The 27,610-nt window shown below is 41.9% G+C and overlaps 1 protein-coding gene across 1 annotated transcript in view; it reads left to right on the top strand.

The window, feature by feature from the left end:
• The first annotated feature begins 5,991 nt into the window (after window positions 1-5,991).
• The window catches only part of LOC148880435 (Oxidoreductase family protein), a 42,264-nt gene continuing 20,645 nt past the window's right edge, over window positions 5,992-27,610 (top strand). Inside the window, exons 1-2 of the mRNA XM_088962343.1 lie at window positions 5,992-6,503; window positions 27,353-27,523. Of these exons, the coding sequence (XP_088818469.1) occupies window positions 6,327-6,503; window positions 27,353-27,523 (348 nt within the window). The 5' untranslated portion in view covers window positions 5,992-6,326. The remainder of the gene's footprint in view (window positions 6,504-27,352; window positions 27,524-27,610) is intronic.

Consider the following 27,610-nt stretch of genomic DNA (forward strand, 5'->3'; position numbering starts at 1 on the left):
CCGTTGCTGGTATGCCACAATCCAGATGTATGCCAGGTCGCACACTTCCTCGATTAGGCCCAAGTTAGTTCAGAGTTCGTCGTCGTACGCTTCGAACTGCAACGTTAGTATTTCGATCTCTGTAGGATCATGGCCTCTGTCCCATATGTCAGGTTGAAGGGGGTTTCACCAGTTGCGGTCATGGCAGTCGTCCTGTAGGCCCAAAGGACACTGGGCAGCTCGTCCACCCATAACCCCTTAGCTCACGCTAAGCGAGCCTTCAATCCATTGAGGATAGCCCTGTTCGTCACTTTGGCCTGTCTGTTCGCCTGCGAGTGTGTTACCGAAGTGAAGTTCTGTTGAATCCCCATCCTGGCACACCATTTCTGGAACTTGATATTTTTGAACTACTTCCCGTTGTCTGAGATCAACACCTTGGGTAGTCTGAAACGACACATATGTTTTTTTCAGAATAAGTTCTACACGTTCCAGGCTATAATTGTCACTAGCGGCTCAACTTCCACCCACTTCGTGAAATAGTCCACCACCATGATCAAAAATCTTCTTTGCCTGGTTGCTGGTGGGAATGGTCCGAGGATGTCAATCCCCCACTGCGCGAAGGGCCACGGGCTACTCAGGTACTTTAGATCGGCGGCTGGTTGATGGAGGATGTTAGTGTGTCTTTGACAGTTGTCTCATTTCTTGTGAGCTCGAGTGCGTTTGCCTTCATGGTGGGCCAATAGTACCCTTGTCTTAGTGCCTTTTGGGCTAGTGCCCTGCCCCCCAAGTGTCCTCCACAAAGCCCTTAATGGATGTCACGAAGTACCAATTCTACTTCTGAAGGCCGCAAGCAATGTAGGTAAGGGAGCGTAAAGGACCTTCTATACAATCACTCATTGATAAGGACGTACTGAGCTGATTGACGCTCTACCCTCCGAGCTGCATTGTGTTCTGTTGGTAGGGTCCCGTGGAGCAGAAAATCAACAAGTGGATCAATCCAACTCAGTTCTGCTTGCAACATGGGAGCGATCTCTTCTGACCCCCTGAGAATGTTGGGCCGAGGCTGGTCTTCTTTGTATACTGTTCGCATTGTATTGTCACTGGTGCTCTCCAACCGCAATAGGGTGTCGGCCTTAGTATTCTTGGATCTCGGTATTTGCCTGATAAACCAGGAAAGGAAGTAGGGCAAGAGTTCCCTTACCTTAGCGAGATAAACCGTCATAGTAGAATCTCAAGCTTCGTAGTCGCCATTGACTTGGTTTACTACTAATTGAGAGTCGTTGCACACTACGAGGTGCCTTACACCCATTTCCTTTGCTAAACTGAACCCGACAATCAATGTCTCGTACTCCGCCTCATTGTTCGATGCCTCAAATCCGAATTGGAGAGCATACTCTAGCTTTACCTTACTCGAACTGTACAATATTAGTCCAGCACCACTTCCTCGATAGTTAGATAAGTCATCAACGTGGAGGATCCAGGGCTCCTCGTCCCAGATCGGTCCTACCTTGATCGAGATCGGTGTCGCGCTAGTTGATGCCTCCGACGTGTTAGCAGGCTCAATCAGTTTGGGGGTTGGCGCGCTAAACGTGCATTTTGCTACGAAGTCTGCCAAGACTTGGGCTTTGATCGCTGGTCGTGACTCGAACCAGATGTCATGCTTGCTCATCTTGATGGCCCACTTTGTCAACCTACCAGAAATCTCGGGCTTGAGCAAAACATGCTTCAGAAACTTGTTGGTAAGAACGATGATGGTGTGAGCTTGGAAGTACGGGCATAGTTTCCGAGCTGCTACTACTAGCGCATACGCTAACTTCTTGGTCTACTTCTCTGATTAGTACCGAGCTGACCACCTCGTCACTCGCGGAGAGGTATAATTTTAGCTCGTTACCTTCCTTAGGTCGGGTCAAAACTGGGGCGGTACTTAAGTACTTTTTCAACTCGTCAAATGCGAGCTGACACTCTTCGGTCCATGAAAAATCTTTATTCTTTTTTTATTGCCTTAAAGAAAAGTAGGCACCGACCCGCCGATTTAGACATAAACCGGTTTAGGGCAGCTACCCGACTAGTTAGCCTTTGGACTTCCCTTATCTTTTGGGGTGGTCTCATATCTAATATTGCCCCAGTCTTGTTTGAATTGGCTTCGATGCCACGTCGGTTCACTATGTAACTGAGGAATTTACCCGAGGTGACCCCAAAGACACACTTGTTCAGGTTGAGCTTCATGTTAAATTTTCTCAAAATTTGAAAAACATAATTTAAATCATCAATCAAGAAATTCGAAAACTGTGTCTTCACAACCATGTCATCAACATAACATTCCATCTTATTGCCAATCAACGGCTCAAAAATCTTGTTTACAAGTCGTTGGAAAGTTGCTCCAATGTTTTTTAACCCGAAGGGCATTACTTTGTAACAATACATCCCTAGCTCGGTTACAAAAGTGGTCTTGTCCTGGTTGGCTATGTACATCCTAATTTGGTTATAGCAGCAGTAGGAGTCTATGAAACTCAGCAACTCGTGCACCGAGGTCGCATTCACTAGGCAGTTTATTCTAGGAAAGGGGAAGCAGTCATTCGAGCAGGCTCTGTTGAGGTCAGTGTAGTCGACGCACGGGGTTGACCACCCAGCTCAGGTAATGGACTTCCCTAACGAAGTCTACTGCGAGGAGCTTCCCAACCTCCTCGTCGACTACCCTTTACCATTCCAGGGCGAGGTTGTGTTTTCTTTGTCTAATTGGCATGACTAAAAGGTCCACATTTAGTTTGTGAGTAATCACACTAGGGTCAATACCGGGCATTTCTGTTGTAGACCAAGCGAAAACATCTAAATTATTAAGTAAGAAACTTACCAGTTGTGATCGGAGCGGTTCGCTTATCAGGGCACCGATCTAGAAGGTCTTCGTCGGCTCAATTTTGGAAACCAGTACATGGACTATTTCCTCCATTGGAGTAGCTTGCTCCTCCGAGTAGTCAGATGGTTGCTCCAGTTCGATATCATCCGCCAACTTTGCCTTGCCCTTTAATGTTGCCACATAGCACTTACGTGACTCTAGCTGGTCACCTCGTACTAACCCCCACTCCGCAATTCGTCAGGAACTTCATCGACAAGTAATAGGTGGACACTACTGCTCGCAGAGCATGCAGAACAGGTCAAATACCCGCGGTAGATAAGCTCTTCAATCTCGTCATGAAGGTTCCGACAGTTCTTAGTGATGTGCCTGATGTCATGATGGAAGTGACAGTAGACATTCAGGTTCCTGGGTGGCCACTTGGCAAACGAAGAATCCTTGATCTCCATCAGGATCTCACCTTGCTTTGTATTGAGGGGGTGTAAGATGTTCTTTCAACAGGAGGGGTCATAGATCACCGACCTAACCTAAACCCCTAGATGGTGACTTGCTTCTTTGACGAGGAGACTTACTTCTCCTCGGGGACTTACTCTTCTTCCACCTATACTTGTTGCTGCTTGCTCCTTCGTCTTCTCTCTTCCTCTTCTCGCCTTGTTGGACTTCTGCCTTCGAGCCGAGTGCTTTCTTTTGTACTCATGAACCGCTCGGCGAGGTCGAGGAACTCATTGAACGTCCTTGGGCGGTGTACTTCGATGTACCACACGAACTCCTTGTGTTTTACTCCCTTTCGTGCCGCAGTGAGGCACACGGCCGGGTCGAGGTCTGGTATCTGCTGACATTTTTCATTGAAACAGTTGATGTAGCTCCGAATTGGTTCGTTCTCCCTCTGGACCATGTTCAGAAGGCTTTCTTGTAATTTCGAGCACTTCTTACTAGTGACAAAGTGGGCAGTGAACATATCAGCAAACTGGGCCCAACTTTTGATTGAGCCTGGTGCTATGTTTCTATACCACTGCCTTGCTAGTCCTCTAAAGGTGGTCGAGAAGACCACGCATGTGCACCCTTCGTCTACTCTAGCAAGGTGCATTTGTGACTAGAATGCATCGATGTGGTCATTGGGGTTGAACTTCCCATTGGACGTCTCTAGAGTAGGTGTCTTGAAGCCTTTTGGCCTCGGTGCTGCTAGTATCTCGGGTGACAAGGGGGAGGGCCGACTCAACAATGCTAGAGCCAGCTGTGCAACTAATGAGCTCACTTCCTCCCTCACCTTGTTCAGTTGTAACGGTTGACTGCTTCTTGGTGGCAAACTATTCCTGGTGGAAGATTGGCGCATCTTGCGACATATTCGCTGCTTCTTTACTGCTGTTGACCTCTTATCAGGTACCTCTACTTGGGTTCGTTCGAGCTCTCGGACATTGTCGTGAGGTGGGAGTGGGTTCCTACCAGCCCGCGCCTCTCGCCCTGAGCTGGTGATCGTTGGCTTGCAACCCGTGATTGTTAGGCCGCGAGTGTTGTTTCTAATTGGTCCTTGCAACCTCTATCTTTTGGGTTTCCTCTTTGAGAAGGTTGGGGTGTGCGCTGACCGTCAACTCTATCCCGAGGTGGGGCCCGATCCCGAGGAGGGACTAGGACCTGTGAGTTTCCCACACTTCGAGGAGGAGATCGGCATACGCCCTGGTGCTGCTGCTGATCATGGGCCTGATGATGGTTCTGGTTCTGATTCTGAGGCCGATGTTGATACTGGTGCTGACACTGGGGTTGTAGCGATGGGAACTGTTGCTGATACTGTTGGTAGAAGTAGTACTGCTGGAACTAGTGCATCTGCTGCATTTGTAGCTGCATGGTTCAAACACTCTAGACCAGCTTGTCGAACTGTTGATGCCCAACCCTAGGAGGGACAACGGAGGGTTCTGGCACGGAGAAAGTGGTGCTTACCTGGGGAAGGGGAACATTCAACGACTGGGTTCGGTACTAGGCCTGTTGTGTTGATATAATTGGGACCCCCAAAACAGTGAGGGGGATAGTAAATTGGCTGGTATAGACCATGGGGAACTCTTGGCTAGTTGAGGTCTGTTCCTGTCCCTAGAGGCGGTCATGTCTACGCTCCTTGTGGTGTTGCTTGTAGAGGCCATTGAGTGGATGAGAAAATAGGGAATAGAGATTGTCTTTTTAATAAATTCCCACAGACGGTGCCAATTGATCGTGCGCAATTTGGATGCTCCTAGTTGTAAAGCAACTCGGACGTCAGTTGCCAGGTGGATCGTTCGAATTGCAAGAAAGAGGGAACAAAGAACTCAGGGTGACTAACCCGGCGAGGTCGCTCCGATGCTTAAGCTAGTACTCAATAGGTAGATGCGAGCTGGAAATCAGTAAGTAGAAAGCTAGAATGCACTTAATCGTGCATACCTTATGCTATGGGGTGAGTGCCCTTATATAGTTGAATTGTCGTGAGCCCCAAGGAGACTTCTCTGGGATCTTCGAATAGGGTGGTAGGAGTCTGTTCCACTCCAAAAGGTGGATAACATGCTGGCCGATAAGGCTCATCATCTCATCCGAAATTGGGCGGAATGAGGATAAGGCCTATAGTTCCGCGTCATGATTCCAGAGAGCTCAGTGAAAATACCTCATTTATTATTCAACCCAAAACCCATTTTTCAATTCTTTGGAATACTTTAAAGCATCACAATGAGAGCAAATTGTCCCTTAACAAGTAAAAATCTTTTATATATATATATATATATATATATATATATAAATATGTTTAATGAGGTTGACTTACCATTTAGGGGTAGTTTGATCATGAAAATCTCATTTATGTTGGCATGGACAATTTTCGTCAATGTACACTCTAACACTGGTCTAACTGATGGTGAGTTTTGAAGAATAAAAACTCACTGACATGGGGTTTTTTGAACATTTTAAAAAGTTATGATGAATTAAAGAGAAATGCTGAAAAATCGTGGTGGATTTTAGATAATTTAGTTATTGATTAATTGGCTCACCAAACGGTGTAATCCAAATAATTACTTAAAAAAATGTAAGTGAGTTTAGAAAGGACTCCAAACACTAATAACTATTTTTTCAAATAAGAAATTAAGAATTTAAGAAAGTACTCCAAACACTAAGAACTATTTATTCGAATAGTTAGTTACTCATGAAATAAGTAGCTATATTATAAAAAATTCTAGACCGATTCAATCAAAGCAAAGTCCATCCGAACAGCTATCATACCTTGCATTGGAAATATCTCGCAGAACTACGGAGATATTCCCGATGAAAGGTTGTAAAGGCTGTTTCGAACAGGGCGTTGCTCCGGACTGTACCGATAGGCAAAAGAGTCTAGATACACTGATACCTGCGGCTGATATAAAAATGTCAGGTCATGGTTCTCAGTTTTGTTGTGTATTCCCGTTGGGCGTTTCAGCGGGGAAGAAGATAATATAAACCAAGCCAAGGCCGTAGTGAAACTGGTAGTCTGACTCTGAGAGACTGAAACATGGCGGGAATAGTGAAGTACGGAATCGTAGGCGTGGGGATGATGGGGAGGGAACACCTGATCAATTTAGCCCATCTTCGGACGGAAGGCGTCGCCGTCGTTGGTATCGCCGACCCCCACGTCCCTTCTCAGAAACTCGCTCTGGATGTAGCCAAATCCTTTAACTGGGCACCGGAGGTATGTATGCATGATGATCAGATTTACAATTTTTCTTTCCGAAATTCCACTTCTACTAAACAGTAAGCACTCTTTAATATCCTCCATATTTGATATTTGGAGCAACTATCTGTCAACAGTCAACAGAGTAGGGTGGGTTTCAAGTTTCAATTTCCAATTTCGGCCATTCTTTAATTAATATAATAAATAACTAACCAGCCTCATTCTCTTAATTCTTGCTCATTCTAGCTAAGAATAAATAATTTGGTCACCAAACTTTAAATGGGACAATCCAGTACTCAAACATTCAAAATGTGACAATCTAATACCTAAACTTTCAAAATGTGACAATCCAAAACCTATCGTTAATCAGTCCGTTAATAAGCATTTAAGTGACATTTGAAAAGTAAAAGTTGCCCTAATAATACAATCTAATTCTCTTTATCAAGCACCCAAACATTGATAATAAAATGAACAGTCCTAAATTCTAGATTCTTCTAAGTCACCAACTTTTTTGAATAGAAGAGGCTAATATTTGGGACTGTTCAGTTTTTTGTCAATGTTTGGATGGTTCATAAAGAGAATTAGATGCCATTCGAAGGGCATTTTTGACTTTTCAAATGTCACTTAACGGCTGATTAACGGACTAATTAACAACAGGTACCGGATTGTCACATTTTGAAAGTTTGGGTACTAGATTGTCACATTTTGAAAGTTCGGGTACCGGATTGTTGCATTTTAAAGTTTGGGGACCAAATTGTCACTCGAGCCTAAGTACATTGTATTGATTGGGAATTTTCTCTTCCTTTTAGAATGAAAAATCAGCTTCGTAACACAAAAATTGAGTAGCTTGTAGCATGAAAAATAATCATGCCCCATCTTGCTCATTTCATTCTTTGAGGAAACTCTGTCTACAAAATTGCTGCCATAAATGTTTAATTTTGCAAAAGCACTTTTACAAAAACACTTTTATGAAAGTACTTTTACATGAAAGCATTTTTATGAACCCACTTTTACGAAAGCACTTTTACGAAAAGTACTTTTATGAAAGCACTTTTTTTGGAAGTACTTTTATGAAAGCACTTTTTTGGAAGTACTTTTACAAAAGTACTTATACAAAAGCACTTTTACGAAAGTACTTTTATAAAAGTACTTCTACGAAAGCACTTTTATTGAGCAACATAGGACATTTGTCAATATGACAAGAATTCATTTTTAGGAAATAAATGTTTGGTTCATAGAAATATTTTCTCATTTTGCCTATTTTTACCAATTCTTTTCCATTTTAGAATTTCATCTTGGGTAAGAATGAGAATTGAACCAAACATGGCCTAAATAGTCTCTGATAAGTAGACTTGGCAAGAAAAGTTTACCCAACCCGAAAGGCGGGTTCGAGTTGTGTTGGAACACAGGTCGCTACGGGTCACCTCTTTTCGAGTTGTCATTGAACTGGGTGGTTGAATTATTCAAACCGTTTGAATCAGTCAGTTATACCCGTATTTTTTACCCGTCTGACCTGTGGGTCACTCCTAACTTGAATATTTAGGATTAGGGTGTAGCTATTGTCAGCTGATCCAAATTGACCCGAAATTACCTACATCCAACCCAACATGACTCGATCCAATTGCCACGGATAAGGATAAGGTTGGTCAGGTCCAGATAATGTCCATGAATGCTAGGCTGACGTTTGATCTCTTTGCTCGATTATTAGTTGGGTGGAGCTAGAACAAGACGAAGTTGAGATCTACACGTCGTAATTGGTCGGACCAAGGAGTGCTGGACTTTTTTTGCTAAGTAGTTTAAGGGCATATGTGCAAGTAAAGATGAAAGGATAAAGACATAAAAAGATGAAAAGATATATAGATTTTGAATTTTTTACTATATTTCTTTAAATACTAATCATAGAAAATGCTAGTGTAGAAAAAATCTCCAGTATGTTAAAACCAAAGCCATTAACCAATGACAATCATCCACTACCCACGATGCCTGATACCTATAATGGTGGGTAACAATACAGGTGTGACCCACCCTTATTAATGATCATCAGCTCAATTTTGGCTTTATGGTGTGGCAAAAAATTTTCTCTTCATTGCAATAGGACTCTTTTAGCTTGTTTATATATGATGCTGTAATTTAACATTTTTGGCCTGCACAAAAACCTAAGGCAAGTATATACATCATTATATAGTACTAGTGTAAAATGACATGTTGTGCACCAATGCAAGTATTGACCATATATGATACATGGTATTTGGATTTAACTTTTATGACCTGTATCAAAACCAAGGCAAGTATTTGTTTTATATAGTATAATAGATAGATAGATAGATAGATAGATGACTAGGCGCATCAGTGCATCCAATTTGAGTCACCCCAAAACTAAAAGTGAAATACAATTATAGAAACTAACCCATGAACAACACCTGTTCTTAATCTTGATGAAGATTGTGTTGTCCAGAAGAAAAGAAGGAAGAGAGAAGAAAGAAAAGAGATTTGGAGTCTCAAAAAGATGCTGGCGACGCCAACTTTTTACTATTTTACTAGGGCGACACAACTTAAAATAAAAGATGCTGAAAGTACCAAAGTACCCTTGCGGTACTAAACTTACAGAATAATAACCTTTCAACATTCCCTCTCGAGTTGGGACATAGATATCAATCATGCCCAACTTGTCACATAAATTATAATGTCGCAAGTGATGCAACCCTTTTGTGAAGATGTCTGCAAGTTAGTCTTCAGAACTGACATAGGGAGTACACATTTCCCCTATGACAACCTTTTCTCTAATGAAATGTTTGTCAACTTTGATATGCTTAGTAGATAGTAGAAACCACTATCTGCTGATTCGGTCAAGCTTCTTGTGGAAGGAAGAGGTGAAAGCTGTAGATTTCAGCAATAGAAGAGGAAAGGAAAGAAGAGAGAAGAAGGTCAACTAGGATTGTGTATCATAACCCTAGCCGCCAGCCCCTCATTCTATTTATAATTAACTTAAATATGAGATATTACAAAGATGCCCTTAGTAGGGCGGCAACTCAAACTAAATAGTTACAATTCTTTAAAAAATAAAAACTAATGGGCCCAAGGCCCAACAACTTCTTAATTTAAAAGAAAATAAACTAAACACAAATCGGCCCACTCAACACTCCCCCTCAAGTTGGGAGTAGATGTCACACATTCCCAACTTGCGTAGATCATGCTCCAGCTTATTCTTTGCAATGCCTTTTGTGAGAACATCAGCAAGCTGCAGATCAGAAGAAATGTATGGAAGACAAACTTCTCCAGAAGTTACCCTTTCTCTGATAAAATGTCTATCTACTTCAATGTGCTTAGTTCGGTCATGTTGGACTAGATTATGGGCAATATTAATTGCTGCCTGGTTATCGCAGTATAGCATCATAGGTTCTTCTGCCTGTACACCGATTTCTTCTAATAGAGAATGGATCCAGAGAAGTTCTGAAACTCCATGTGCCATGGTCCTATATTCGGCTTGTGCACTTGATCTTGCCACAATTGTTTGTTTTTTACTCTTCCATGAGACTAGGTTACCCCCAACTAGGGTGCACACTCCTGAATTTGATCTTCCGTCATCAAGGCATCTTGCCAAATCCGCATCTGTATAGGTCTCTAGCTTCAGCTGTCCATGATCAGTAAACAATATGCCTCTGCCTGGATGCCCCTTCAAATAAGCAAGGATCCTGTCAACTGCCTTCCAGTGCTGGTCTCGTGGAGCATGCATGTATTGAATCACTACACTTACTGCATAGGAGATGTCCAGTCTTGTCATACACAAGTATAGTAGTCGACCCACAAGTCTTTGGTACCTCCCAAGGTCCTTTACTGGTTCACCTTCTGATGCATTGATTCCATGGTTCTGATCAATGGGGGTGCTAGCTGCCTTTGTTCCAAGCTTCCCTGTCTCTTGGAGAAGGTCCAAGACATATTTCCTTTGAGAGATAAAAATTCCATGTTTCGATCTTGCAACTTCGATGCCTAAGAAGTATCTCAGTTCTCCAAGATCCTTAATCTCAAATTCCTTATGTAGGTTCCTCTTCAGACTATCAATCTCACTTAGATCATTCTCAGTGACAACAATATCATCCACATAAACAATTAGGATTGACACCAAAGATCCCTTGCGCTTCACAAACAAGGTGTGATCAGATTGAGTTTGAGTGTAGCCAAAAACAATCAAGGCCTTTCTGAATCTGTCAAACCATGCTCTGGGAGATTGTTTCAAGCCATATAGTGACTTATTCAGCTTTCATACCTTTCCTTTTTCAGCATTATCATAAAAACCAGCTGGAAGATCCATATACACCTCTTCTTGCAGATCCCCATTTAGGAAAGCATTCTTCACATCCAGTTGAAATAAGGGCCAAGAGTATGAGGCAGTAAGAGAAAGGAGTATCCGGACAGAGGTCATCTTTGCAACTGGCACAAATGTCTCTAGATAATCAATGCCATAGGTCTGTGTGTACCCTTTTGCAACAAGTCTTGCCTTGTACCTTTCTATACTTCCATCTGCCTTGTACTTTACTGTGTAAGCCCATCTGCATCCAACTGTTTCCTTGCCTTCTGGTAGGTCCACAATCTCCCATGTCTGATTCTTAATCAAAGCCTCCATCTCTTCCTGCATAGCTGTCTTCCACTCAGGTTTGGAGAGAGCCTCACTAACACTCTTGGGTATAGACACTGAATCAAGAGAAGAGAGAAAAGCACGGTAGGAAGGAGAAAGTCCATTGTAGGATAAGTATTGTGAAATGCAATGAGCAGTGCACTTTCTCTTCCCTTTTCTAAGAGCAATAGGGAGATCAAGGTTATCTGTAACAGTGTTAGTAGGACTAATGGGAACTGAAATAGTAGTGGGATCAAGAAGAATACCTGAATCTGTATTAGCCGAATCTGGAGTCTCCAAGGGATCGACATGAAGTGGTGTGAGTTCTGCTCTAGTGGAATTAACCGCCTTATGAAGTCTCTGCCGTGAGTAATGCTGTGAGACGGAATGCAAAGGAGGTGGCAAGGTAGGTGACATCGGGTGGTGGTCAAGCACAGTAGTAGACACAGGGACTGGAACTGGGAGAGGGATAGACTGCTGACTTACTTCCCCAAAACACTCCCCCTGAGAAGGATTCCTTGAGAAGAAGTACGTAGATTCAAAAAAGGTAATGTCCATAGTAACAAACCGGTTCCCAGAGACTGGATCATAGCAGCGGTACCCTTTCTGATTCTCTGCATATCCAAGGAAGACACATTTCTTTGCCTTGGGATCAAGCTTCGAACGGTAAGGACCAAGGATATGCGCAAAGCAGACACACCCAAACACCCTTAGAGGAATATGAAACATCTCCCCCCTGAGGAAAAAGAAAGCCGAATGGAGTGTTGAATCCAAGCATACGAGAAGGCACCCTGTTAATCAGATATACTGCTGTGAGAACAACATCACCCCAAAAACGAATCGGAACTGTAGCTGTGATCATCATGCTTCTTGCCGTCTCAACAATGTGTCTGTTCTTCCTCTCTGCAACACCATTCTGCTGTGGACTGTAGGAGCAACTACTCTGATGGACAACACCATACTCCAACAGATATGAGGCAAGATGTCTCTCAAAATATTCCCTCGCATTGTCAGATCTGAACATCTTTATTCTGGTTCCAAACTGTGTTAATACCATCTGGTGGAATTGCCTCATCAAGGATGGTACTTCATCGCGGGATTTCATCAGGTAAATCTAGGAATATCGAGAGAAATAATCCACAAACAGGAGAAAATAGCGATAGCCGCCCATAGAAGGAACATGATAAGGGCCCCACACATCCGAATGAATAACATCAAAAGGAGAAGAACATCTTTTATTACTAGGTTTAAAAGAGTGTCTACAATGCTTTCCAAGTTCACAACCTTCAAACTTCAACCTTGACAAACTCACAGACTCAAACTGTTTTGGAAACAAAGAACATAAAGAAGAAAAAGACAAATGACCCAGATGATTATGCCAAAGTATAATCTGATCCACAGATTTTGACACTGTCCTTGCAAACATGATGACTTTGGTGAATTGGAAGAGCATCCAGGAGGTAGATTCCATTCACTTCACGACCACTCCCAATCGTCCTCTTTGAATCCAGATTCTGCAAAATACAATGTCCAGGAGAAAAAATTACTGAGCAGTTCAGGTTCTTAGTCAAACTACTAACAGATAATAAATTGGTGCTCAATCTAGGAACATGGAGGACAGAGGGTAAACAAATGGATTCATTAATCTTGACAGATCCCTTCCCAGCAATAAGAACATGGGATCCATCAGCTGTGGAGACCCTATCTCTGCCAAAACAGAGCTGGTAAGAAGAGAAAATAGTGGAGCAATGGGTCATGTGCTCTGAGGCTCCAGAGTCTATAATCCAAGGGGATCTCTCCTTACCTGAAGCAGAAACATAGTTTGCAGTGACATGTTGACTACCTGTGTGGGCAAAGGAGGTAGAGTGAGCTCCACCTATGCTACCTGTACCTTGTTGTCCGCTTGCGGCTGAACTGGAACTAGTTGTATTCCTCTGATTCAGGAGTAACCCAAACCTTTCAAGCTCGACCCTTACTACAACAACTGCAACAGACTCCAAAGCAGCTGTAGTAAGGGGGGCCGGAGTGTCACCGGTAACTGCCATGTGTGCATTTCCTTTCTTATTCTTCAATCTGGTCGGCACAAGATGTGGGTGAAGCTTCCAACAAGTATCTCTTGTATGCTTAGGCTTCTTACAGTAGTCACAGACTAAGTCCCTTTTGTCTTCCTTTGTTTTCATTGCCATTCTGTTTAGATTTCACAGCACTTACCATAGCGGACTGATCAGACATGAGATTCTTCATCATTACATCCCTCCTGCACTTCTCTCCTGACACAAATGCATATGCTTGGGAGAGAAGATGTTGTCGTGCAATGTCATACTCAGGGTTAAGGCCAGCAAGGAATTCGAACACCCAATACTTCTCTAAGTATCTTTGATAGGTAGCTGCATCCTTGGTGGTTTCCCAAGCAAAGGTCTCTAGATGGTCGATCTCCTACCACAGGGTCTTAAGGACTGAAAAATAAGCTGCAACAGATCTATCTCTCTGCCTTGTAGCAATAATCTGATTTCTCAGTTGATAAGCCCTAGCAACATTCTTCTTTTGTGAATAGGTTTTTGCAACCACATCCCATATCTCCTTAGCAGTATTTGCCCATAAAAAAATTTTACTTATATGTGGCAACATGGAATTACACAACCATGTCATTACCATATAATTTTCTTGCACCCACCGGGAGTTGCCAGTTTCAGGTTTCACTTCTTCACCAGTAATATACCCCAATTTTCCACGAGCCCCAATGGCCATCTTTGCAGATTGGGACCATTCCAAGTAGTTTGTACCATCCAACCTAACTGTAGTAATGGTCCCAGCTCCGAAGGGGTCACCAACACCTTCTCCCACAAGTCCCATTTCATTCCCGGGCTTATATTCAACTTTGTGTCCCCCCATACTTCTCAAAAGGGTATAGAAAACAAATAAAAAATGCAGCAAAAACAAACAAAACACCTTTTGGAACCAACGACACTTCTTTGGTGTCCTGAACTTTCTCCCAACGAAAGGTTCCCTTTCTATGGGATGGGAGAAGAGAGAGAAAAGGCAACCGCCCTCTCTAGAAGCCTCCAAACCACGTGGGACTTGAATTGCCCCTTATAAAAAACTCCAAGGAACCCTAAAAAAATAGGGCGCCATTACCTAGGTCAAAATTGAAGAGTAACAAAAACAGGACTTTTCCCCTTTCTCTAGTTTTTCCTGATTTTGATGAGAAACCCTAGACCAGCTACAGGGCATATAGATCCATCAAGAAAATCCAAAAACTGGGCTTACCTGAGAGCTTCAATCTGCCTCTTAAATCTCCATGTAGTCGGCCGATCTAGGGCTGCATGAGAGAATCACTTCCAGAACCTTCAACATGCTCTGATACCAAGTAGAAACCACTGTCTGCTGATTCGGTCAAGCTTCTTGTGGAAGGAAGAGGTGAAAGTTGTAGATTTCAGCAATAGAAGAGGAAAGGAAAGAAGAGAGAAGAAGGTCAACTAGGATTGTGTATCATAACCTTAGCCGCCAGCCCCTTATTCTATTTATAATTAACTTAAATATGGGATATTACAAAGATGCCCTTAGTAGGGCGGCAACTCAAACTAAATAGTTACAACTCTTTAAAAAATAAAAACTAATGGGCCCAAGGCCCAACAACTTCTTAATTTAAAAGAAAATAAACTAAACACAAATCGGCCCACTCAACAGTTCTATCATGCAGCACAAGATTAGCAACGATGTTTATGGTTGCTTTGTTATCACAGTAAAGAGTCGTAGGTCCATCAACTGGAAAGCCCAACTCACTCAACAAATTTTTTAGCCACATAATTTCAGCCACTCCATGAGACATTACCTGATATTCAGCTTCAACACTAGACCTAGCTACCACATTCTGCTTTTTTCTTCTCTAGGTAACTAGGTTCCCTCCTATAAAGGTACAATAGCCACTGGTTGACTTCCTGTCATTCAAGAATCCTGCCCAATCTGCATCGGTATACACTAACTTTCAAATGCCCATTCTTTTGAAACAACAAACCTGCACTTGGGAACTTCTTAAGATATTTGAGAACTCTTTCTGCTGCTTCAAGGTGGGTTTAAGATATTTGAGAACTCTTTCTACTGCTTCAAGGTGGGTAGTCTTAGGGGCATGGATGAACTAGCTAAGAACACCCATTGCATAAGTAATGTCTGGTCGAGTTATAGAAAGATATAGCAATCTTCCTACAAGTCTTTGAAACTATTTCACATCCTTAATGGGTTCACCTTGACAGTCTCCTAATTTGTGGTTAGGATCAATAGGGGAATCAACAAACTTCACTCCCAATTTTCCTGTATCCTGGAGTAGATCTAAGACATACTTTCTTTGGGAAATGAAGATACTCTTTTGTGAGCGAGCCACTTCAATTCCAATGAAGTACCTTAGAAGACCTAGATCCTTCACTTCAAACTGGGTAGCAAGGAACTCTTCAACTTTTGAATTTCATCATTCCAATCACCAGTGATAACTATATCATCAATATATACTATTAGTGTTGCAATCTTTCCTTCCCCTATTTTCACAAAGTGTGTGATCAGATTGACACAACTTGTATCCTCTTTGCTGAATTACTACATGGAACCTACTGAACTAGGCTCTCAGTGATTGTTTCAGTCCATATAATGATTTTTTTGACCTACACACTTTCTGTTCATTACCTTGAGCCCGGAAACCAGGGGGTTGTACCATGTATACTTCCTTCCTCTTCAAGGTCACCATTTAAGAATGCATTATTGATGTCAAGTTGATGAAGGTCTCAGTCAAGATTAGTAGATAAGGAGAAAAGAACTCTAATGAGTTCATCTTAGCAACGGTTGCAAAAGTTTCTGCATAATCCACTCCATACACTTATGTAAACCCTTTTGCCACTAAACGAGCTTTATACCGCTCCATTGTGCTATCGGCCATATGTTTTACTGTGAAAACCCATTTACACCCAATTGGTTCCTTCCCCTTAGGAAGATCTATAAGTTCCCATGTGCCATTTTTATGTAAAGCATTAATCTCTTCCTTCATAACATCTGTCCATTCAGGTATCAAAAGAGCTTCTGCTACATTCTTAGGAATAGGAACACTGTCAATGGAAGAGAGAAATGCTTGAAATGAAGGTGAAATGTTCTCATAGGAAACAAAGTGGGACATGGGGTGTTTAGTGGTGCAAGACCTAACACCTTTCCGGTGAGCAATAGGAAGGTCAAGTTCATCAGCAATAGAGGTATCAATGGCAATAGGGTTAGGAACATCAATGGGAACCAAGGTACCTGGTTGGGAAGGATCCACCCCGGAGAGTTTGATGGCATTGGTGGTACAACTTCTATATGCTCCATAGCTCTTGAACTTGGCTAGCCTTTGTGACGTCGAAAGAAAACACGAAAGGGAGGAGGATCAGGAAGAGGAGGTAGCTGAACTAGTTTCTCCTCATTCCTACACTCCCCCTGAGGAGAAACAGGGAAGAAAGGCTCACTCTTAAAGAAAGAGACATCCATAGAAACATAATATCTCCGAAAGACGGGATCAAAGCATCAGTACCCCTTTTGAGTGAGGGAGTATCCCAAGAAGATGCAAGGAATAGCACGAGGATCCAATTTTCCACGGGTGGGTGCCGAATTTTGAACAAAGCAACGATAACCAAACACACGAGGAGGAATAGAAAGAAGAGGGGCCTTAGGAAAAAGAAGCTGATGTGGGGCTTTGCACTCTAACCAGTGAGAGGGCATACAGTTAATGAGATAGGTAGCACAAAGGACAGCCTCAAGCCAAAACCGTTTCCGGACATTCATATGAATGAGTAAACCCTTGGCCACTTCAAGAAGGTGTCAGTTCTTTCTTTCAATAACACCATTTTGTTGTGGTGTTCGAGCACATGACCTACGGTGAAGTGATCCATGCGAAGAAAAGAATTCTGTGAGATCATTATGAAAATATTCTTTGGCGTTATTGGATTGGAAAATTTAGATCTCAGTTTGAAATTGGGTGATATATCCATGTGTATCTAGAGTAATCATCAATAAAGGTAATAAAATATTTGTAGCCATTCTTGGACGGTAAAGTAACAGGGCCCCAAACATCAGAATGAATAATATGACAAGGAAATTCAGATTTATTATTCTTTGAAGAAAAATGAGTTCTACAATGCTTACTCAATTGACAAGTTTGACATGTAAATTGTGACACTAACATTGACTTAAATAACTTTGGAAACACCAATTTTAAAGACTCAAAAGACAAATGACCGAGATGACTGTGCCATAAATAGACTTGACTCGTACTAGACTGACTCTTGGACTCTGTAACTGTAAGACCAGCCTTATTCTCCAGCATGCAGAGTCCATCCACCATACGTCCTCTACCAATCGTCTTCCCCAAGGCCAAATCCTGGAGTACACAATAAGAAGGGAAAAAAGGTTACTGAGCAGTTTAAAGAATTAGTGATACTAACAGAGAACAAATTAATAGGGAATTTTGGAACATGTAAGACATTAGTCAGGGTGAGGCCAAAGGGAAGAGAAATGGTTCATTGACCAGCTATGGTAGAATATGAACCATCAGCTAGTATCACCTTGTCTCTTCCAGAGAGGAGGTGGTAAGTCTGGAAATAAGTGGACTTACTAGTCATATGTTTTGACGCTCCAGAATCAATTATCCAATGAGAGTTAGGGGAATGAGACGATACATGGAAAGCTGTGGCAGAGTTACTTGATGTAGACGCAAAAGAAGTTGAAGGAAGAGAATCCATCTGAAGAATTGCTCCACCATAGATTTCTAAATGGTCACAGAAGGAATTAATAATATCCTCCCTCGGGTCAGAACCAGAAGTGTGTGTTTGAGTCATAGTAGTAGTGGGGGGCCGATTCTCCTGAGAAGCCATATTTGTTGTGGTGAACTTTCTTGGACCTTGCTGTCTTGACTTCTTATTCAGATCTGAACCTTGCTTCTTGTTCAATTCCTGGGCCCATTTTGGTTTCCCATGAAGATCCTAACATGTTTCACAGGTGTGTTGGGGTTTCTGGCAATGGGTGCACCATAGTTTGTCTTTGTCTTTCACCCTTTTTTGAAGGTCCCCCTTAAAAAAATTTCCCCCACCTGTAGTAACATTCCCTTTTGCTGCCAACACAACTGCATCCCGTCCAGAGTTGTTCATTAAATTTCTTCTACTTTCTTTTGACTGTACTAATGCATAAACCTCCTGGACAGATAGAAGATCTTTGCTGCCTAAGATCTGGACTCTGATGGATTCATACACTGGGTTCAAGCCATGGAGAAATGCAAACACTCTTTGTTGGGAAACAAGCTTCTTGTACATTTTTGCATCTTCATCACACTTCCAATCTGCACTTTGATAGTGATAGTTGAAAAACAGCCCACTTGATGTATGGAACTATTTGAGATTAGATGCAAACCAGAAAATAAACAAACAAGAGAGGAAGAGAAGAGAGAGCTGGCGGCAGTGAGTGTTAGAGAGTAAGAGGTTCGAACATAACCTCTCTCTAACACTCTAAACATCTTATTAATAAGTTAATCTTTGACAAATTATAGAGAGGCCCTTGAGTGGGCAGGAAAATACAAAAACAGAACATTACAGAGTATGGGCCCAGAATGATGCCCACAATAGAGAGAAACATAACATAACATGAAATGACAGTCTATGGGCCATTCGGCTCATCTTCTCTACACTCCCCCTCAAGCTGAGCATAGATGTTAATCATGCCCAGCTTGTCAGTATCATGTTGAAGCCTTGCCTTGGAAATGCCCTTGGTGAGGAAATCTGCCAATTGTCCTTCAGAAGTAATGAATGGAAAACACACTTCACCGGAGGAGACTCTTTCTCGAATAAAGTGTCTATCAACCTCAATATGTTTGGTTCTATCATGTTGTACCGAGTTGTGAGCAATGTTGATGGCAGCCTGATTATCACAGTACAACATCATGGGTTTGTCATGATCAATCCCAAGTTCTTTCATTAAGGACCTTAGCCACAACAATTCCGAGACTCCATGTGCCATGGCTCTATATTCTGCTTCTGCGGAGGATCGGGCCATAACTAATTGTTTCTTACTCCTCTAAGAAACAACATTACCAGCCACCAAACTGCAATACCCTGAAGTAGATATTCTATCATCAATATTTCCAGCCCAATCAGCATCAGTATAGGCTTCAAGTTTCAGATGACCATGTTTGGCAAATAGAATTCTTTTTCCTGGAGAGCCTTTTAGATAGCACAAAATCTGTTATGCTACTGCCATATGGGTATCTCTAGGAGCATGCATGAACTGGCTAATGTAACTGGCAGCATACGCAATATCTGGCCTAGTCATGCACAGGTATAGAAGCTTCCCAAGAAGTCTCTGAAAGACCCCTTTGTCTTCTAACAAAGTTACATCCGAAGCTAAAAGTTTGTGACTCATATCAATAGGAGTTGCAGCTGGTCTTGCACCCAATTTTCCAGTTTCAGACGACAAATCAAGGACATATTTCTTCTGGGAAATAAGAATTGCATCCCTGGATTTGACAACTTCTATGCCAAGGAAGTATCTCAACTCCCCCAGATCCTTAATCTCAAATTCTGTACGGAGGAAAGACTTAAGGGCCAGAATGCCTGAGGCATCATCACCAGTCACTATAATGTCATCAATATACACAATGAGATACACTGTTAGAGATCCACTTTTCTTCACAAAAAGAGTATGATCTGACTGTGTCTGAACATAACCGAATTTAACAAGTGCAGCTCTAAATCTCTCAAACCAGGCTCTAGGAGATTGTTTGAGGCCATAAAGAGATTTCTTCAGTTTACATACCTTTCCTTGCATATCTTTCCCATACATTCCTGGAGGAAGACACATGTAGACCTCCTCATGTAAGTCACCATTCAGAAATGCATTCTTTACATCTAACTGATAGAGAGACCAATCAAAGTGGAGATAAAAGAACCCTTACAGATGTCATCTTAGCAACAGGGGCAAAAGTCTCCAGATAGTCAATCCCATATGTCTGTGTGTAGCCTCTTGCAACAAGTCTGGTCTTGTACCTCTCAATAGTCACATCTGCCCTGTATTTAATGGTAAAAACCCACTTGCACCCAACTGGATCCTTCCCTTCAGGCAAATCCACCACCTCCCAAGTACCATTTTCATGTAGAGCATCAATTTCAATCTGCATGGCATCTCTCCATTCTGGAATCCCAAGAGCTTCTGATACAGACCTAGGAATGGGGTTAGAAGCAACTGAGGAGAGGTAGGCACAGTATGAGGGGGAAAGTAGGTCATAAGAAAGGTGTTTGGAAATGCAGTGTGCAATACACTTCCGCTTTCCTTTCCTAGCACCAATGGGGACATCAAGATCTGGGAAGGATGATTCCAAGGGAGCTGAAGCAGTAGTTGTTATCTCATCTGTGATTGGGAGTGTATGAGCCTCATCTGTTGTAAGGGAAATCACTTGCTCATTCTTGGATCTCTGCCTTTGATACACTTTGGGATTATGGGTAGAACGAGGAGGTAAAGAAATAGGAGCACTAGGACAAGAGGAATGAAGTGGCTGATCCTCCTTTGATTCATTTGGTGAGGATACAGGTTTGTCAAGAGACTCAACTGGGACAGGAAGGGGAAGAGCAAAAACTTGTGACAGACTCTCCCCCTGTTGACAATGTCCTTCCTGAGAGGAACCATAAAAAGGAGAAAGTTCATCAAAGGTAACATCCATAGAGACATGTCGGGTGCCAGCCTTTGGATCAAAACAACAATAACCCTTTTGTGTGGGGGAGTAACCAAGGAAGATGCACTTGTGGGCTTTTGGTTCAAACTTGTGTCTCTGCACACTTGGAATGTGAACATAACAGGTACAGCCAAACACACGAAGAGGAATTGGGAAGAGATCCTTGTTTGGATGAAGAAGACTGAAGGAGGATTTAAACCCTAAAACCCTGGATGGCATACGGTTTATGAGATAGGTAGCAGTAAGTACAACATCACCCCAAAATCTTGTGGGAACATGTGAGGCAAATAAAAGGCTCCTTGCAGCTTCAACAATATGTCTATTTTTCCTCTCAGCAACTCCATTTTGTTCAGGGGTTCTAACACAGGAGCTTTGGTGAATAACCCCCATGTCAGAGAGACACAAGGATAAACTCTTCTCAAAATACTCTTTTGCATTGTCAGATCTGAAAACCTTAATTCTGATATCAAATTGAGTTAAAACAAATTCATGAAATTGCCTCACAAGTCTCGGGACTTCATCTCGGGATTTCATTAAGTATATCCAAGTGAATTTAGAAAAGTCATCAATAAACAGGATAAAATATCTATAACCCCCCATAGATGATAAGTGGTAAGGCCCCCACACATCAGAGTGTATGATATGAAAAGGAAAAGAAGATATTTTATTGCTCACAGGGTAATTTTTTCTACAATGCTTTGACAACTGACATGACTCACAATTGAGACTGGACACACTGACTCCCTTAAACAGTTTGGGAAGCAAATGACTTAAAGCAGAAAAAGGTAAATGACCCAACCGACAATGACTCAACATAATTTGACTGACAGACTCTGAAGAAGTAGAACCAAAAGCAACATTCTTGGGATGATCAAAGCATTGGCCAGGGGTGTCGAGCAAGTATATTTCATTCGCTTCATGGCCACTCCCAATCACCTTCCGAGACTTCAGGTCCTGAAACACACAGTGAGAAGGGAAAAAGGTTACACAACAATTCAATGACTTGGTCAAGCTACTTACAGATAACGAGTTGGTATTTAACTTAGGTACATGAAGAGTGGAAGATAAGAGTAAAGAGTCTGTAGGCTTGACAGTTCCCTTGCCAGAAATAGGGGCAAGAGAACCATTAGCTAAGGTGATTTTGTCACGACCAGTAAGCAAATCATATGACACAAACAAAGTGGAAATGTTGGTCATGTGATCAGAAGCACCTGAGTCAATGATCCAAGGGGTCTTGGGATTACCTGAGGTGGACGCATGGTTAGCAGAAGCCCTTATACCTGAGTGAGCAAATGCGGTGGTGGCTGGACTTCCAGAAGGGTTGGATGATGAAGTTACACCTTCAAGCTGGCTGATCATCTTTCCAAACTTCTCATATTCAGCTTTCATGGCTGCCAATTGTGCACTGGCAAACTCAACCTCTGTATCTGTACTTGTGGCTGCATGTGCACTTCCTGTCTTTCTACTATCATTCTTCTTCTGGAATCGGATAGGGACAAGACTGGGATGCAATTTTCAACACTTGTCCTTGGTGTGTTTCAGCTTCTTGCAATATTCACACACCACCTCCTTCTTTCCTGTGCCACTGGGAGCTCCTATAACCCCTTTGGGTTTAATTCCCATATTTATAAAATGATCATTGGTACCGACTCCTTGAACCTGCACTTGCCTCCTACTTTCTTCACTGTTGACCAAAGCATATGCTTGAGACAATGAAACATCTTCCTTGGACAAGATGTTTTGCTTTGTAATGTCATATTCAGAATTCAGCCCTGTCAAGAACTCAAAGACCCTATTCCTTTCAACCAATTTCCTGTATGTTTCAGCATCCTTAGGGGTATCCCATGTCACAGCCTCTATCAAATCAATCTCTTGCCATAGAGATTTTAGGGCTGAGAAGTATGTTGCAAGTGACATCTCCCCCTGTCTTAGATTCTTCACATCATTTCTCAGTTTGTAATCTCTAGCAACATTCAACTTCTGGGAGTAAGTTTCTACAACACTATCTCAGATTTCTTTGGCTGAGTTCATCCACAGATAATGTTGACTAATCTGTGGCTGCATTGAGTTCACAAGCCACCCAATCACTGTGTAGTTTTCTTGCACCCATCTCTCATAAGATGGATCATCCTCTGGAGGAGCTTTCTTGCTCCCAGAAATAAAACCCCATTTTCCTTTGCTACAAATATGGATTTTCACTGATTGTGACCAAGCCAAGTAGCTGGTCCCATCAAGCTTAACTGTAGTTACAGCCAGCATAGAATCGGTTGGGGTTCCCAAAATCTGTCCATATTCAGCAGCATTCTTGTTTTCAAGGCTTGAGAAATCCATCATGTAAAGGCTCCAATTAGGAGGGTCTTGATGAGTTTAGTTTGAGCTGAATAGGCAACAACAACTAGCTCACAGAATCAGTTCAATCTTGATAACTGTGACAGTCCAGTTCGGTGGTAATTCTTTCTATACTGTTTCAGCCTTCAAAGGACACCCAACAAACCTCCAAACACAAGGTATTTCAGGTTCCCAACAGCCGTTGTCCCAAAGAGAAGAAGAAAAAAAAAGGTCACAGTTCTTAAGAGACCTTTTGTCGAACACTCAGAGTGCAGTAGTTAACAGCCTACTGCTAACTAGAAGAAACCACTTCATAGTGTTCAGTATAGGTCCAAGAAGAGGCTGGGATGAAGATGAGACTAGTACCACTTAGTTTAGATCAGTTTCAGCAGCTTGGTAGTCCAATAATCAGCTGAATAGCACTTCCAAAACAACCCAGAAATTTCTGAGTAGAATCAGTCCAGCAACAGTGGGTTGAATGGAGGTGGGCTTTGAATGCTTTAACAGTCCTCCCAAACAAAAAAAAGTAACCCAGCAAAGGACTGAGAAAAGACTTACAGTAAGAGAGTCTCTGGTTTGAACTATAAACTAGGCCAAACACTTGTTCTCTGAGATAACTTCGAAATTCTTTTTCTCTGATTTCAAATTAGGCCAAACAACTTGCTCTCTAATTCTTCCTGGTCACCGAACCCTTCTCCAAGTGTATAGAAACTTGGGCACCCTCCAATGACCTCCAAGAACCAGGCGGATGACTGTAAACTTTCAGCCCTAGAACCTCCTCATGCAGTTGGCTGAACAGCCCACTTGAAAAACAACCCACTTGATGTATGGAACTGTTTGAGATTAGATGCAAACCAGAAAATAAACAAACAAGAGAGGAAGAGAAGAGAGAGCTGGCGGCAATGAGTGTTAGAGAGTAATAGGTTCGAACATAACCTCTCTCTAACACTCTAAACATCTTATTAATAAGTTAATCTTTGACAAATTACAGAGAGGCCCTTGAGTGGGCAGGAAAATACAAAAACAGAACATTACAGATGGGCCCAGAATGAGGCCCACAACAGAGAGAAACATAACATAACATGAAATGACAGTCTATGGGCCATTCGGCCCATCTTCTCTACAGTGATCTAACTCCTTCCAGACGGAGGTCAAGTCTGAATAGTACGTAGAAAGGTTCCTCTCCCCATGTTTACAAGTGGATGATTCTGCCTGTAACTGATAGATTTTTGCATAGTGACGTAGTTCAGAATAGGTCGATTTTGCCTGCTCCCAAATCTCATAAGCTGTTTTAGCCCACATAAAGTTCCTTCTTACCTGAGGTTGCATAGACACCAAAAGCCAGGACATAACCATGCTATTTTCCTGGTTCCATCTATCATACTCAGCACTCCCAAAATTCGGTTCTTTAATTCTCCCATTTATATACCCTATCTTCCCCTTGCAATAATGTATAACTTGATCCCCCTCGACCATTCTAAATAATTCAAGCCATCCAGGGGTATAACAGCCATAGGGAAGGATAAATCTATACCCCCACTTATTTTGTTTTGCATTGAAGAGACTCCAGATGTGGCAGTCTTCACCACTCATAATCACAACTTCAGGTTACACTCCAGGTGAACACAAAACCCCTAAAAAAAACAGCCGAACACCCCAACAAAACTCTTTGCACCAGGGAATTAGAGACAATCTGTTATGGATGCATTCGTGGGAAGGGCATACCGCCGCCGCCGGCAGCAGCAGTGAGGAGGGCTCACACAGCAACTTATCTTGCCACGTCAGCTTATCCTGCCAGCTCTCCATTAGCTTACTTTATCCAGTTCTGTTCTTACTTATCTATTAGAGATAGGAGTTAAGTTCTGTTCTTAGTAGGAGTCTGTTTACCTATTAGAAGTAGGAGTTTGATTTTAAATTGGATTGTCCTAGCTTAGCCGAATGGAATAAGGAGTCACCTCTTGTAATCTCCTATTTAAGGAGCTGTGAATTGGGAATAAAGGCATTCAGTTTTCCAGTTAAGAGAAGAGTGAGGAGAGTTCGGGTGGTCTCTTGGACAAATCACCCATTCGGTTGCCACAATAGGGTCTGCATGCAAGGGAAGGCGCAAGGGGAAGCAAGAGGTTCTCCCCGTGGACCGACCCGTGACGAGATCCTACGCCCGGGCCCATAACACAATCACTCCCCTCCTTTTTCCCCTTTTAAAGCTCAGTTCTTCAAACAAAACCAGCTGCTGTTACAGAACTAACAGGTCATCACCGGCCTACCATAAATCAGGTATGGCTGCTGTCGCAGCATGTACAGGTCCTCTCTTGACCTACAAATCAAGTGTGGCTGCTGTCGCAGCATATACAGGTCATTCCCTGACCTACAAATTCATCAGAAGGCTGCTGTCGCAGCATATAAAGGTCATCTCCGACCTACAGTTTGTTACAGGGATCAGCCAATCCCACAAAAAAGGAAAGGAAGTGCTGCTCACCACACATTAACTAACTGAACCTATTACAGGTTCTGTTCTGGCACATGACCAGAAAAAATGAAAAAAGGAGAAAGGGAGAGAGAGCACTTCAGTCCGATGCAGAAAAGAAAACTGGATCTGGATCTTCAATAAATCTTACTGTAGCTGGCGAAGGAAGAAGACAGAAAAGGTTTGCTCGATCTCTTCTTTCAGATCTGACAGTCCCGCTCTGATACCATGTTGTCCAGAAGAGAAGAAGGAAGAAAGGAAGAGAGAAGAGAGAAGAGAGAAGAGAGAAGAAAGAAAAGAGATTTGGAGTCTTAAAAAGATGCTAGCGGTGCCAACTTTTTATTATTTATACTAGGGTGGCACAACTTAAAATAAAAGATGCTGGAAGTACCAAAGTACCTCTGCGGTACTAAACTTACAGAATAATAACCTTTCAACAGATTGTATTCGTAAGTTTTTCAATTCAATTTCATTGTCTAATACAGAGTCATGCAGTCACTGTCATAATGCTAATAAAAAATGAGTTTGTTTCCTAGAGTTCCAAAATGTATCTGTATTGTTGTAAACTAAGAAAAGTGCATATTTTCCATTGGTTTTCAATGTTGCATAATGTATGTGTAATATTGTTAACTAAATTCCAATTAGGTATGAAATTATAGTGTGTTCTCATTTGTACCACAAATCACAGTACACATACAACATGTCTTGGAAGGGTAATGCACATGAGTGGTTTTACTGCTTTTAGCACGTTTCTTGTATAAAAATGTTTCCATGAGGCATGGAACCTCTATAATTCAACCAATGAGTTCAAATTGTAAAAGTAATACTATGAAAAAAATAATACAGTAATATACATGTTCTCCATCAAAACTTATGACAATCTCTTTGGTGAGCTGTGAATTTCCATCAGCCCACACAGATCTTGTAGAACAACCCTATACTATCTTACCATCTCCTGAAAAGAAAACTCTGATTTTGCAAAATTACCCCCTAACCAACTTAATATAGTCCTTGAAGGCTGCATTTGTTTCCAGTGCAAAAACAAATATGTACCATTCAAAATTCCTTCTAACTGGTTTAATTTTGTACTGATAAATTTTGAATTTCAACCAAACGGTTTTTGGTTGTAATGAGTACAAACATGGGTTCCAAGAGTAAAACTCATCTTTTTTTTCTACATTAACCAACCATGAGTGCAAAGTTTGTATATAAAAAATCATATAAACTTTGTATTCAATTGTGAGTGCAAACATATCTTGAAAGTTGTGATATCAGTACACAAATGTATGCTTAATAAGTGCTTGCAAAACTGAACCAGAGTACATTTATGCATTGAACTGGCATTTGCACTGCAAACAAACGCAGCCCATATGAACCATTGAAAATTGAAAAGATGCTATTAAGTTGAATTTCAGCAGTTTCTAATAAATTACCATATGGTACTTGCATTCCTTAAATCTCCCTCCACTACCAAGGAATGATCTGTACAGCTATCACTTCTTAACAAATGTATCCCATGGTACAGTAGTACTTTGGTGGGAATTGCACATGCTTTTCGTATTCTGTCTACTCTGTATGTGACTTTGAGAGTTCTGTAGGTTTTCTCAGGACACAAGGAATCTGTACAGCTATCACTTCTTAATAAATGTATCCCATGGTACAGTAGTACTTTGGTGGGATTTGCACATGCTTTTCATATTCTGTCTACTCTGTATGTGACTTTGAGAATTCTGTAGGTTTTCTCAGGACACAAGGAATTATTGGAGAGTGGACTTTGTGATGTAGTGATTGTATCAACTCCAAACATGACTCACTATCAAATCCTTATGGATATCATCAACCACCCAAGGCCCCATCATGTACTTGTGGAGAAGCCATTGTGCACAACAGTTTCAGATTGCAAAAAGGTCGAGCATATGTGGCTATTATTCTATGGTGTTCTAACTCCATGATATAATTATCTTTCCTTGCTTTATTTACTTGAATCATATTAA

Source organism: Nelumbo lutea, chromosome 1 (genome assembly GCF_056320005.1).
Source record: "Nelumbo lutea isolate HS-2025 chromosome 1, American lotus-T2T, whole genome shotgun sequence".
In the NCBI taxonomy this organism is placed as follows: domain Eukaryota; kingdom Viridiplantae; phylum Streptophyta; class Magnoliopsida; order Proteales; family Nelumbonaceae; genus Nelumbo; species Nelumbo lutea.